Below are 15,277 nucleotides of genomic sequence, written 5' to 3'. Positions count from 1 at the left end.
GATCCCTAGAGTGAGGCTCTCAGAGGCTGCCTGCTGACACCACATCAGCCAGAACAGGAAACTTCCCTCATCGTTTTTCTCACCAGCTAAGTTAAATTCACAGATAAAAGTGGCACTTTTAAAATGTTCCATGGTAGTGTTATGGATAGCAATTTGGTTCATTCTGGAATTCCCTGGAGAACCAAAGTCCTTTTTTTCCACAATGAATCTGATAGTAAACATTTAGTTTCATTGTATTTTCCTTGTTTGGATATCACGTTGCTTCTCCACGCAAGTTGGGAAGGAGACAAACTATTTTATTCTTTAGACACTGGAAAATACTTTCCAATTGGGCATTGGCTGCTTAATGAAGATTAAGACTTTTAAAGATAGGAAAGCTTTTTGAAGACCACAAAATGAACGGCATTTCAGTATTTTTTGGCATAATCACCATAGCAACTATCAAAAATGAATTTAAAATATATGTTTACTTTTAATCTACTATTACTTGGGTAATTTTAAGTGAACAAATATTGCCCATTAAAAACCCTGGGAAAAAACAATTATAAATGTATACTTAATTCCTGAAAATGTTATGCCATTTAAAATAGGAAAGAATGCTGAAATTTGATTAGACTTTAATAATATCATATCAGCATGTAAGCTCAAGGTTACTGTATAACCAGTGAAATGCTTAAAAAGAATTATTATATTCCTCTAAATACAAGACTTGGGAGAAAACAAGATACTGCCTAGGTGTAATAAATACTGAAAGCTTATCCAGAGAGAATCTTTTTCCAATATTTTGCTGCCCCTGATCATAACACTAAATTGAGTACGAAATATTAATGCTTCTCATTTGCATGTCATCATGGTTAGCTCCATTTTAGAAGGAAAACATGGTTAAGTTCTGACACATCAAAGACTCTGTTAGTCAGTGAGCTGCTGGAGTTACAGTTATTAATGACTGAGTGACTAGAAGGAGTTAATCAGCACCGAGGTGCATGTTCTGAGATTGAGCAGATGGTGTGAAAATACATCGGATTTTATTATTGTAATTCTAATATACAAACACACGGACAGAATAACAGTTCTTAAGGAAGGAGCCAGAAATAGGATAAGCTTTTCTTTTAAATCTCTGGCATTTTATTAATTGAAATTAGGTATGAACGCCGCTTGAGTCCACACACTGGCCCTTTGATACACAGGCGTGAGGCAGGAAATGAGGAGGGGCAGCGGGAGGCAGGGGAAGAGGTGCCATGCTGCCATGCTCAGCCGCGCAGCCTACAAGCAGCATGTGGAAAGACGGCGAAGGGGGAGGGTACTCACCGGGGTGTTGGACTGCTCTGTCAGCTTTTGCTCCCACATCTTTAAACGTCTTTCTCGTTCTTTAAGCTCCTGCTCCTTAAAGCTGAGATCACGCTCTAGTTTCTTTAGCCTTTCAAGAGTTGCCTCAATTTCGCACCTGCACAGGGATAGCTGGTGTAAGTCTCAACTTTACTTAAGAGACATCAAGCGCTTAGTGGGTCCATCAGAATGCTAATCAAAATAAAAGACAAATGCCGGTGCTTTAAAATCAACCAGGAAGCTGCCGGAGGAGAAGGAATCTTTCATGTCCTTAAATATTAAGAGGTAGTTTCTAGCTTGGAAAAATAAGCTCAAAATATTTCAACAAAGCGTTGAAGAGCCACTGGGGTGCAGCATAAGCTATGGAGCTGGTGTCCTGGTACAACCATTTAGTAAATGCTTACATTTATCTAGCTCTTTACAGTTTGTAAGTGCTGTTATCCATGATCTCATCTTATTCCCATAACAGTCCCAAGAAACAGGTATTAATCTCACAATATAGGTGGGAAAATGATATTCAGGTTAGGTGTTAAACAACACGCCATCGGTAAGTGGTTGAGATGACACTTTGGGCTACTCATTGGCTGAGTAACCTAAGCAATCAATTGACTAACCTGACTCAGTTTCCTCGGTTGTAGGGGGTGGTGGTTTTAGAACATTAGGGTTCCCCTACCTGCCTGATCCTTAGACTTACATAGCCAACTTGTTTTTCAAAAAATCACACACCAGAACCCAACAAAACATGGATTTCTAGGACCCTTCCTTAGAGCTCATGAGTCAGTAGGCCTGGGTGGGACCCTGGAACTTTCATTATTTTAGAAAATGAATTTTAGAAAATTTCATTATTTTAGAAAAAGACCCGAGTAATTTTTACAATCAGGCAAGTGTAGAAAACCCTGGGCCAGATGAACTCTAAGGTTCCTTTTAATTCTAATAATTTTTAAAGGAAGTTATCTCCCTTAGTGTCTATAGGCCAACCAACCTCACCACTTGGAACCATATGCCATGTTACAGAAATTTGTCCTTCACAGAAAGTGGAACTGGTACCATGGCTCAGCACAAACGGTTTTCTCCTTTAGGGCTGTCGCAATGTTTAAGTCTAAATTTATGTTTTCAGAACTGGAAGCTCTTTCCCTTGAGTTTCTGAAAAGCCTGTAAGTAAGCCACAATACTGAGAGAATGAGGGAGAGGGAGAGGGAAGTCAAGGCTAGAGAAGGCACTGGAGAGAAGGATGCAGAAGAAGATGGGAACTGGGTGACGAATAGCTGCTGGGTGCTGCCAGCTGCTGCTTCCAGGTGCTGCTGAGGCAGTCCTGTGTTGCGACGGCATAATCATGATTGAGATGTTGACTATGGAAGGTAGAAGCCCCCACATCTAAGTTAATGAATATATGTAACTAAAGTCTGCCTTTTTCTTTCTAGGGAGAATAACAGTAAGTAAACAGCTTACTCTTATTGGAACATTCCAATGCTCTTACAGATACTAACCAAATGAATGAAAACAAAAAGTTCTGGACATTCACTGGCAAAATCCAACTCTGAACAGGTATGGAGGTGGGTCTGGATTTGGCTCAACACTTTACTTCCCTACTTGTCTGAAATGCACCTCAGAGCAAGGGAGGCAGCAATCAGGTTTAAGAAGCCTCTGCTGCGCCGCCCACAAATATCAACACCCACCCCTTTTACTGGTGCCGTTTGAAAAATCATAAAAGGCTGTAAGTCATATTACAGTCCCTAAAGAAGGCAGTGAATCAGCCATCTTTCAGAATTATGACTGTACCATAAAATCCAAATTTTATCCCTGATATTTCGGATAAAAATATTATGACTATGCACGTAAACAAAGTTCTTATTTTTCAATGGAAGACTGAGGGGAAAAAATCAGCATGAAAAACCTTAGGGTAAATTTTTGTCACAAAAAAAGAAAAGACTCATTCATCTTCAGTCGGTGAAGCGGTCAGTAGGCGGCAAGGGGGTGGTGGGAGCTGGTCGGGCTCCGTGTGCGATGGCAGAGGCCTGGGCCGGGGTCTACACGGCGCTTCTGCCAACCCAGTCCCCACGCCCCTGCCAGTGAGACTAATCTCACTGATGTTCTTTTAGACCAGCGTAAATGGCCACTACATTCTATTTCACTTGTAATTTAAGCCAAAGATGCATCTCAAGTTCCAGTTCTGGGAGCCTACTGCGATTGTGAGCACTTCTGGAAAACGGATCAAGAGTTAAATGAACGGGAGGCTGTGACACAGAAACTAACACCGAGTAAATCTCCGTCCTCAATCTGTCTCCTCAGGCCCAGCTTTCCAACAGCACTCCCGACACTGCCCAGTCTGAAATCGTGTGGGAGGTTATATGCCATTAGAGACGTGACCCCAACCCGGGGACGACATAAAAACAGCTGCTCCCTTGGTTTTTTTGGTGCATTGTTTTGCATCAAATGCATTTGTTGATATATTTATATAACCTTCTTGTTCTAAAAATATAGTTTAAATGCCTTAGTTGATGAAAATTATGGTCTTCTCGTAAGCCAAATCCAATCAAGGTCAATGTCAAGTAGTATCAATTTTCCATATGCCAAAAACAGGCAATGAACTGTAATTATCTTCTTTCATCAGACAGAAACTTACTTTGAAATAAAAGGTCAATTTGTAAAAAGAGTGATATAGCGTATATATTACATGATAAATGTATAATCTGTTTATTAAATGTAGTGTTATATATTACATGATTTGTGCTAACATTGCACAAATTGTTTTGATCTCTGGGCTTTGTTTTTAAGAAGGCATGTCATGGTGAGAGTACTTTGGTCACCACGGGAAACACAACCAACCAAGTGTTTTGCCAAGAGACACAGATCTGAACGCTCATCACAACACTGCATGCCTCGTTCAGTGCAGGTTGCCACAGATCTACAGACAATTACATGGTTAATGAAAATCCAAACCAGGACCAACAGGATGACACATTTTCTGTTCTTAATGCTTATTGCCATTATTGCTAGTAAGTCAATGGGAGGAGAAACAAGCTGAAGGTCTGATGAATAAGGAAAAGTCTGACACTAGATTTTGTTCCTATCATTTATTAGGTCAAAGGAAAGAACACAGTTTATGTGGTTTTTAATAATGTAGTTTTAAAACGAGTTTTCAGAATAACCATTCAGTTTTCTAAAAATACAAGTTGCATCTGGTCTATGTGTAGCGGAAGCTCTACCAGAAAATAATCATTTGCCAGAAACACCACAGCAGGATTGGAATCAGGCTTCACTGTGATCACTGTGACTCTAATTTACTAAAACACTCTTTGGACACTAGTCATGTGGTTTTAGATACTAGATAAAAGTTGGGGGGAAAGAGGGAGTAGTTCGAATGTGTTGTCTTTTGAAATGTTGAGATTATCTGATAAAAACACATAATTCTTTTCAGGAATTTACATATTGAGTTAGACACCTTAATAACCTAAAATAATCATGCCCTGTAATATTTCTCTTAGCTAAAAAGGAATTCATTCAAGTGAATATTGCATACTAATGAGAAGACAGCATGACAATGGCCACAAATCTGGTAACCGCACTGTATAGCATGGGTGCAAGGGCAGGCTGTGTTACCAGACCACCCAGGTTCTGTTACTGTATTCTGTACTGGGTTCTGTTCTCAGTACTATATGATTTTGAGCAAGTTACTCAATTTACCTTTGCATCTGTGATATAATTTAGGGTTGCTATGGGGATTAAAAAAGAAAATCTAAATGAAGTACAAGCATCTGGTTAAAACCTAGTAAGTGACAACTGTGTTTATTATTATTAAAATTACTATTATAGTCCTCTCTGTTTTTAACCAATTGCCTACTTCAGTGAAAAGAGCTCTGCTGCTTCTCAAACTGTGGTTTACTGGTTCAGGTCGGGATATATATTCTCTCTCCAGCTCTCAGAACAGGATTAACAGTTCCTGAAAGATGAGGAGGCCCCCTAGGCAACTGTATTCCTTTTACTAAAATACGTCACTGTATTTTACCTCCTTTTTCCCCCATTGTCAATCATCAGTTTCATTTCCCTCACTTTCACCTTCAAGCATTTTAAAAATTGAATTTATCGCCGGGCGCGGTGGCTCAAGCCTGTAATCCCAGCACTTTGGGAGGCCGAGACGGGCGGATCACGAGGTAGGAGATCGAGACCATCCTGGCTAACACGGTGAAACCCCGTCTCTACTAAAAAAAATACAAAAAACTAGCCGGGTGAGGTGGCGGGTGCCTGTAGTCCCAGCTACCCGGGAGGCTGAGGCAGGAGAATGGCGTGAACCTGGGAGGCGGAGCTTGCAGTGAGCTGAGATCCAGTCACAGCACTCCAGCCTGGGTGACAGAGCAAGACTCCGTCTCAAAAAAAAAAAAAAAAAAAAAATTGAATTTATCATGCAACTAGTCCATGTTTAATGTGGAAGAAGTAGGAAATAAAGATATACAAATAAAAAACACTCTCTATAATTCCATCACCCACTGACAACACTGACTTTTTGATACTTTTCTCTGTGTACATATACACAATAATATATTTTATAAAAAATAGAATCATTCTAAACAAACTAGACTGTAGGCTCTACTTTGAAATCATTTATCAGACCTGTGATTTTAGGAATGAGCTTATTATTCTGTGTATGGAGATATAATCATTTTTAATTTATTTTTATTCTCTGTTTATTGTACTTTATACCATTTCTGGTTTACCCTTCTCAATGATGCTTTGCTGAATAAATGTCCCTACATTTTTGCACAGCTTTCTCATTTCTTTTCTTTTTTTTTTTTGAATAGGATCTCACTCTGTAGCCCAGGCTGGAGTGTAGTGGCCTGATCTCGGCTCAATGCAGCCTTGACCTCCCCAGCTCAAGTGATCCTGTCACCTCAGCCTTCTGAGTAGCTGGGACCACAGGTTACAGTAACAATGCCCAGCTAATTTTTTTTATTGTGAGTAGAGATGAGGTCTCTCTATGTTGCCCAGGCTAGTCTTGAACTTCTGGGCTCAAGCAATCTTTCACCTCGGCCTCTCAAAGTGTTGGGATTACAGGTGTGAGCCACCACGCCTGGCCTTGTTGACATACTTTAAAAGACTCCCTATCTTGGGTATTAAAATCTTACTAATCCCTTCGATAATAGATCAAATAGCATTTTCTCCAGAATCCTTTTACCATGTCTTTGGACTAGATCAGATTTCATGGTTATCTGCTCTCTAGTATATTTCTCTGTTATGATACTTGTCAAAATAGAAATGAGATTGTTTTGAATATATTTAATAGTTTAACATTGGACACTTGGGCTGGAGAGCTCCATGTGCCCTGGGACTCTTGTGCTCATTGCTACAGCCCAGTACCAGAATGGTACCAGTTGTTCTCACACCAGCAGAAGTTCAATGAATGGATAATGAATGAATGAATGAATGAATGAATGAATGAATATAAGAAGTACTTTTGTCATGGCAAACAAATTAACTTACATATTTATATTCTCTTGTATAATATCACAATCTCTTTTTATATTATTACCACCATGGTAATTTTCTCTCTTGCTTCCCCAAATATTTACTAAGCAAATGCTGTGTTCAAGGCACATTTTGATGCTGTGAGTGATGAGCAAACGTGATTGTCTGCCTCTCTCACATTTCAGCCCGTGAGACACACATTAAACAACTAACTGCCAAATTACTTCTTAATTCCAATAGTGGTAAAGCCTATGAAGGAGATGCTGTCAGAGCACATAAAGTGGAACCTGATCTGGCCTGGGGTCAGGAAGCCTTTCCCTGCAGATGTATTATTCAACTGCTATGTGAATCATGAACAGGAGTTAACGTGGGGTGTGACGGCAGGCGTGGTTCACAGCTGAAATGGGATAAGTTTTAAAGAGAGGAAACTGTGCTTGTAAAGACCCTGAATGGGGAGAAATATGCATCTGTTGAAGGACTGAAAGCCAGAAATTAAGGGGAGAATGATCTTCTTAAGCTGACGCTGGTGAGGCCAGAGTACTGAGGGTCTTGTGAGTCTTGGTAAGTATTCTGGTCCTTTTTTTTTTTTTTTTTGAGACCAAGTCTCGCTCTGTCACCCAGGCTGGTCTTGAACTTCTGGGCTCAAGTGATCCACCGGCCTTGGCCTCCCAAAAGTGCTGGGATTACAGGCGTGAGCCACTGTGCCAAGTATTCTGGTCTTTGTCTTAAGAGCAATGGGAACTCATATATGGATTTTAAAGGAGAGGAGAGTGATCTGATGACATGTATACTCATCTCTTACTGCAAAAAACAAATATTACTTACATGTTTTGTTTTGTTAATTGTCTCAGCCCAGAAAAAATGTCTGTTATACCTAAACTTGAGCTCACTGTATAATTTTGGTATCCCTAAATAAAAATTCATTTACCTCACTGGCCCTAGATAGATATTTCAAAGGAATAAAAACAAATAAGGTTATTGTAAAACAACAAACAGAAAGCCCAAAGAAGTATCTAGCAATAGGAGTAAACGACGCAGTAATTTTCAAAGTGCATGCAGTATTCATTTGGCATCAGCAGATGGCGTAAGGCGTCATGTTACTGCCCACGGCTATCAGGAGCAGAGATGAAGTTACCTAAATCTCTGCTGAGTCAGGGGGGGAATAATGTCAGCTTCCAAACATGCTATTTATATTCATGCATCATGTGACCTGGCTCAAATGTTTCATCCTGGGTTTACTCTTCCACTCATACAATACAATTTTCTCATTACTAAGTTTATTCAACGAGCTTTAAAAGGATTTATGACATCCAAAGTTTTCTTTTAAGAGTATTTTTTATAGTCTCCCGGTCCCCCTCCACTAGCAGACACAGTGCTCTGCAAATTTCAAGGTAAAGAGTATTCCTGTTTCTTACGGAACAGAGAACAAAGCTTCCTAACAAAGCATAAACACAGAGAAATGTCTGGTAACCATCTTTTGTCTCAGAAGATATGATTTCAATTTTTTTTTTTTTTGAGACGGAGTTTCACTCTTGTTGCTCAGGGTGGAGCACAATGGCGAGATCTCAGCTCCCTGCAACCTCTGCCTCCAGGTTTGAGTGATTCTCCTGCCTCGGCCTCCCGAGTAGCTGGGATTACAGGCATGTGCCACCACACCCGACTAATTTTTTGTATTTTTAGTAGAGACGGGGTTTCCCCATGTTGGTCAGGGTGGTCTCAAACTCCTGACCTCAGGAGATCCACCCACCTCGGCCTCCCAAAGAGCTGGGATTACAGGCGTGAGCCACTGTGCCCGGCCTCAATATTCTTTTCAAATACTTACACAAGGCAACAAGCTTGGAGAAACACTATTTCTTGCTTACTTATGAAATTCAGGACTTATAAGATTTCCAAAATCATAAAAAAACCTTTTTAATTTTTCCCCTAAGCTATGCTCAGAAATCAGGACTGTCACTCAGATCTCTGGTTCTCTTCTTCATTGAGACGAGTGATGGTCTTTCAAAGCCAGACGCTGTGGCCTGGTGTCGGGGCTACCCACCTCCACTCCGCCTTGTTGTGCAGGAATGAGTTACACTTGTCAGGAAGGCTTGTGTCATTTGACATGGACTCCAGGATTGAAATGATTTGCTTGAATGATGGCCGTTTCTGAAGAAGAGAAAATAAGTAATCATTCGTTGGGACTTAAGAAAGGAGCTATTTAAGAGAAAACATAGATACTACAAGCATAGTAATAAACTCAACCCACCATAACAAAATAAAACATGATGCAATGTCCTGATGTAGTTATTTTACACTCATCAGATCACTCAGGTTTAGGGAACTGTATTCTTTATTCTCAGTGAACTATTCACATGGAGAGATTCAGATGTTGTTTTTCTATCATGTGGCCTAAGGTTGGGATAATTCATGTTTTTCTCCAGGAAGAGAGAACACTAATTGTCTCTTTTAGTTATGATTAAGAACTTCTAAAAGGAAATAGTGAAGTCCTTTAAAAACCTACGTGATAAAGCTGGTAAAAAGTTAATGGTAGACTGTGTGTGGTGGGTATGTTAGTGTTCACTGTAAAATTCTTTCTACTTTTCTTTGTTTGAAAATTTTTATGATAAAGTTGGGGGGAAATCTATCTATCAATCTGTTGGAACTAATAAAATTTTCCAAATTGGTTTGTCAGAAAAAAAAATTCAGGTACTATGCTGATCACCTGGGTGAGGAAATAATCTGTACACCAAACCTCCGTGACACACAATTTACCTACATAACAAACCTGGCCATGTGCCCCTGACCCTAAAAGTAAAGGTAAAAAAAAAAAAAAAAGAAAAAAAAATCCCCCAATTTTAAAGCCATCATAACTTCACTGTTCTCAATATTTATTTTCTGTTATAATTGGCTTTAGTGCTAAGACACTATAAAGTACTGTTCACTAGAAATGAGAATTAAGTGTGTTTCTTCAGCTAGCAGTAACTATAACTATTCTAGTCTATCTCTTTAGACTCTAGCCAAGGTTGAGACAAAAGGTTAAAACAAAAATAGAGAAAGATAATAAAAAGGATGATGCACATTCTCTCTTCATCATGCCTCATAATTACACCATTACTGAACAAATTATAGTTGCAGCAATTAAAACATGCATTTTAATTTCAGAGCACAAACACAAGAAGAAACAATGTTGAGGTGGCTTGCTCTCAGGATTCAAGTGCTTCCTACATTACTAAGAAAAGCAATTTTTCCATTTCTCAGAAATATAAAAACCTAGGATATATATTGAGTTCTGCCATTATTACTCTCTTTCAAGGGCACTTGTGTGCATGTGTGTGTCTGTGTCTTTCCCTGAAAAGGGCATACATAGATAAATGTTACTGATATATATTAAGCCTTCTAATAAGCAAAGAGGAAAATGCCTTAAGTAGGAAGCTTGAAAAGTGTTCTATTTATCTTCTTTAACTTTATCCTCCTCTTAATTTCTCCCAGCACGTATCGGGTTTTAAAATGATTTTTTTGTTTGTTTGTTTTTTTGAGACAGAGTCTCACTCTGTGGCCCAGGCTGGAGTGCAGTGGCGTGATCTTGGCTCACTGCAAGCTCTGCCTCCTGGGTTCAAGCCATTCTCCTGCCTCAGCCTCCCGAGTAGCTGGGACTACAGGCGACCACCACCATGCCCAGCTAATTTTTTTTTTTTTGTATTTTTAGTAGAGACGGGGTTTCACCGTGTTAGCCAGGATGGTCTCGATCTCCTGACCTCATGATCTGCCCACCTCGGCCTCCCAAAGTGCTGGGATTACAGGCGTGAGCCACCACACCCGGCCTTTTTTTTTTTTTTTTTTTTTAAGACAGAGTCTTGCTCTGTTGCCCAGGCTGGAATGCAGTGGTGTGATCATAGGTCACTGCAGCCTTAACCACCAGGGCTCAACCAATCCTCCTGCCTCAGCCTCCCAAGTAGGAAAGACTAAAGGTGTTTGCCACCATGGCTGGCTAATTTTTTAGTTTTTTGTTCAGAGGGGTCTCGCCATCTTGCCCAAGCTGGTCTCAAACTCCTTGTCCCAAGTGATCTTCCTGCCTCAGCCTCCTAAAGTGATGGGATTACAGGCATGAGCCATTGTGCCTGGCCAGAAAAATGTTTTAATCATTTGCATAAGAGCTAATTATATAATAAAGGATTTTCATTTTGCAAGGAAAAGCAACAGGAGGAGCTAATGAATTTTTAAAGAATAATTTCCCTACATTTAATCATTCTTCTTTTTTTTTTTTTTAATAAGGTGAAACTCTTCTGTAATTGGATGACCAGCATCCCTAGAAAAAATTTAATTTTATAGTCAGAACCTACTCTTGGATAGAGGTTATCAAAGTGAATATTTAAGAGGTGATAACAATATAGATTTTTTGTGGTAATACTATTCTATGAATATTCTGGTTACAGAATACATATTTGGTCTAGGATCTCATATAAATTCCTCTGAAGGGGATTACGTTCCTTTTACTCATTATTTTGCTTATTCAAAAAAATTAAAATAAAAACTGGGACCATTTATGAAGCATCTACATACATTATTTCTCTATTTGTTACCTTCATTTTATAGGTAAGAACAAGTCTCAGAAGAGCAGGAAGTGCCCAGCATCACACAGGAAGTTACAGAACCAAGGGCTCTGTTCCTAAACTCTTCAACATCTTTTATCATGTAAGGGTAAGATACTGCTTCCTATTGAACTTACGACTTCAACTTATTATTATTATTATTTTTGGAGATGGAGTCTTGCTCTGGCACCCAGGCAGGAGTGCAGTGGTGCGATCTTGGCTCAGTGCAACCTCCGGCTCCTGGATTCAAGTGATTCTCCTGCCTCAGCCTCCCAAGTAGCTAGGATTACAGGTGCGTGCCACCACGCCCAGGTAACTTTTTGTATTTTAGTAGAGACGGGGTTTCACTGTGTTGCCCGGCTGGTGTCGAACCCCTGAGCTCAGGCAATCCGCCTGCCTCAGCCTCCCAAAGTGCTAGAATTACAGACGTGAGCCACCGTACCAGGCCAACTTATTTTTTTCCCTATTTAGAAATGTCATTTTAGGACCTGAATCAATACCCACCTTTCCTTTCTTTCTCCTTCTCTTCAATAAAATATTTTGAGCACCTATTGTAAGCCACTAGAAGGACTTGACATTTACGTAATATCAGCTTCCTCTTGCATACATCACCACCTCCGCCCCGACCCTCATTGCAAAAGAACACCATTTCTATAGGTGGCCAGAATATTTTTTTTTTTTGAGGTGGAGTCTTGCTCTGTCGCCCGGGCTGGAGTGCAGTGGCCCGATCTCAGCTCACTGCAAGCTCCGCCTCCTGGGTTTACGCCATTCTCCTGCCTCAGCCTCCCGAGTAGCTGGGACTACAGGCGCCCGCCACCTCACCCGGCTAGTTTTTGTATTTTTAGTAGAGACGGGGTTTCACCGTGTTAGCCAGGATGGTCTCGATCTCCTGACCTCGTGATCCGCCCGTCTCGGCCTCCCAAAGTGCTGGGATTACAGGCTTGAGCCACCGCGCCCGGCCAGGTGGCCAGAATATTTTAATTTAGATGTCAATACTCTAAAAAATCTAAGGACTTAAAAAAAAAGAAAGTACTTTAATTAACTATTGCTCTACATATGTGCATAGGACTGGCACTAACTTCTGGTTGAACTGCTACATATTTCTAGCCAGAAAATGCATGTACCTCTCAGGAAATGTACTGTGGTCTGGCTACTTCAGGCAACAACAAATTGGGCATCTACTTTCCAAACTGATGTAATGTGCAATAGGGAAACACATGTAACAATTACCTCTACACCCTTATAAAGCTTCAGTACATCTAGGAAGAAACTATGTCTTTAAAAATACAGCTGTACCAGGTAAGGCCCAGACTGTGGTTTAGGAAAAGAAGTGCTAAGCCTGAGGTGGGATAAATAGAATAATCAAGGAAGACTTGATGATGAAATATTCAGAAGAGAAAGAAAAGAACGAAGAGAACAGGTTTGGGAATGAAAGTATGTAAGTGTGTCTAGAGGAGATCGGCAGTGAGAGAGTTGGAAATGTGGGCTGTGGCCAGGTATTTAACCAAATCAAATACAGGGGACATGTCATTGTTTAATCAGAATAAAATATCACGGATTTAGAAATTAAAAATCAATCTTAAACTTCCTTTATACTTCATGTGGCTGGAACGCAAGATTTCTTTGGTCCTAAAGAAGGGTTAGCTTACTACATGTTAAAGACATACCTGCATGGTTTCAACACTGGGCCTAATGTTCTTGTTGTGTAAGGCGCTTATGGTACCATAAATGTACATTCTTAGAATTTTAATTAATGTGGTACTGAGCGCCCAATTAAGAAATTCAAAACTTGCTTTGCATACTGAAATATAATCACAATTATAGAGATCTAGTAGCAATAATCAAATTCAATGCAAATAATTTCAGGCAAAATTTCTATTTATGTATCACAGAGAAACATATGTCCAAAATGACTTACACATCACAACGGGGATATAACTAGTAAGAAGGACAGGGAAGGGGTAGTATGATACCATTTTAACAGTATAAAATAAATGTTTTAAAGCAAGCTTGAAAATATCTGCTTATAGTTTCTACTGAATTAGTTGCAAAGTATAGGCATTTCTCTTAATGTTTAAAAATCCCTATTCTGCAAAATCATGTACTAAAAATTATAGGGCCTAAATGGGAGTAGGGCAGACCATTTAAAAATCATGCAACTGTCATCAAATATTAATAAAAAGAACAACAATCCTAAATAAAATACTAACACAGTTTAAAAACACTATTCTATAGTAAAAATAATACTAGGAATATCTAGGACTCCACTTAAAAAAAGGGTAAGGGAAGTCTAAAGAATAGGACTGAAAGCAAAGATTTTGCAACATATACACAGCACAGTTTGTTGCTGGGAGAACTAGGAACAAATTCTTCCAAGTTAAGCTAAGCCAAGTCAAGAAGGAGCATGTGGAGTGAATAGGTTTCATAGCACTGGTCCCTTGCTGCCTTGTTGGCTGCATTATTACACTTTGTGCTCAGTGCGGAACAATGTGTTGGGAAACACTATGAACAATCAACATGAATTCTGTGTTATACTAACATAGTCCCCAGTCTCCACTGTCACCAACTGCTTCTGAGTTATTCCCACTAAAGAAACATATTGTAGAAGAACAGACAATATTTTATGGCCATTCTTCTTGGGGGTCAGATTGGCACAGGGTTTAAATTCAGTAAGAAATTTGATTCTTTAGTCTTTCTTTTTAGTCTCTGTTTAAAAGATCAGTAGTAATACTTCTATTTCCATAAAAAACTGGACAAATTTAAACCATAAAATTTTTGTTCCTTTGAGTGTAACTGCTTTCTTATTCTAATGTTTAATCTGTGAGAATTTTTTTTATTTTTAACTCATTACGGAAAATTCCAAAATACACAAAAGTAGAGATAACAATATCATGGACCTCTATATATTATCACTCAGCTTCAAAAATTATCATGGCCAATCCTGTTTAATCTATACCATCATCCATTTCCCTTCACTTTATTTTGAAGCAAATCCAAGACCAGCCTATCATTTCATCTGTAAATATTTCCATATGTATGTGAGAGTCTTTTAAAATGATCTTTGCAGGGAAAGGATATGGGCCATTCATGCTCAAATGTGATACGCACATGAAAGCCTAAGCCTTGGAATTTCTCCAACTCTACTGTGGAGCTCAAACACATCACTGATGCTGGACAGGGAGTACATATCAAGATGCTCTAGAAGTGCTACTTTTGTCTGCTCTTTGGCTAGAAAAGCAAAACAGTGCATTGGTTAAGAGCAGGGACTGTGCCAGACCTAGTTCATGTCCAGCCCTACTACCTGGGTTCATGTCCAGCTCTACTACCTAGTAGCTGTGTGGCCTCGAGCTCATGATGTAACCTCTGTATGTCTTGGTTCTTCATCTGTTAAATGAGGATAATTGAGGCATCTATTTCATAGAGACATTCTGAGGAATAAATGCGTTAACATACATAAAGTGTTTGAAACTATGCCTGGCATATTATAAATACTGTGTCTTAGCCATCTCAATAGCATACAGGTGCAATAGTTATTACAAAAATTAAAAACAAAATAATAAAATTATTTTTACTGAATCCAGAATGTCAAAGCGTGCTATAAGAATGAGTTAGTAATGAGTCTCTAGAGATCAAGATTAAGCAGATGTCAACAGAAAACCTTAACAGTCAATCTGGGGCTCACAGGGGCATCAATCCAGCTTTGCTTTATAATGAATTTTATTACCCTAAGTTTTAAAAACTGAAAGCCAAGCAAGAGAAATTTCAGAATTCTAAACAATAACAAAAATACATATGTATACCTTGGCATCAGCTTCCCAACACTGATGTAACAGTTCAGCAAAACTTCTGGGGCAACTGCTTGGAATGGTTAATCTCTACAATAGAGACAGGGAAAGAAAACAAAATAAAGCACAGGGATTTAT

General features: G+C 39.3%; 1 protein-coding gene across 2 annotated transcripts in view; it reads right to left on the bottom strand.

The window, feature by feature from the left end:
* LOC105514544 (mitogen-activated protein kinase kinase kinase MLT) overlaps nt 1-15,277 on the bottom strand; it is a 193,630-nt gene that overhangs the window by 49,865 nt on the left and 128,488 nt on the right. For both annotated transcript variants that reach the window (XM_011945967.1, XM_011945966.1), the window contains exons 9-11: nt 15,155-15,229; nt 8,825-8,931; nt 1,309-1,444 (exon numbers count right to left, since the gene is read on the bottom strand). In XM_011945967.1, coding sequence (XP_011801357.1) covers nt 1,309-1,444; nt 8,825-8,931; nt 15,155-15,229 — 318 coding nt within the window. The remainder of the gene's footprint in view (nt 1-1,308; nt 1,445-8,824; nt 8,932-15,154; nt 15,230-15,277) is intronic.

Source organism: Colobus angolensis, unplaced genomic scaffold (assembly GCF_000951035.1).
Source record: "Colobus angolensis palliatus isolate OR3802 unplaced genomic scaffold, Cang.pa_1.0 Scaffold247, whole genome shotgun sequence".
NCBI lineage: Eukaryota > Metazoa > Chordata > Mammalia > Primates > Cercopithecidae > Colobus > Colobus angolensis.
The sequence above is the reverse complement of the archived record's forward strand: the minus strand, read 5'-3'. Positions and strand labels throughout refer to the sequence as shown.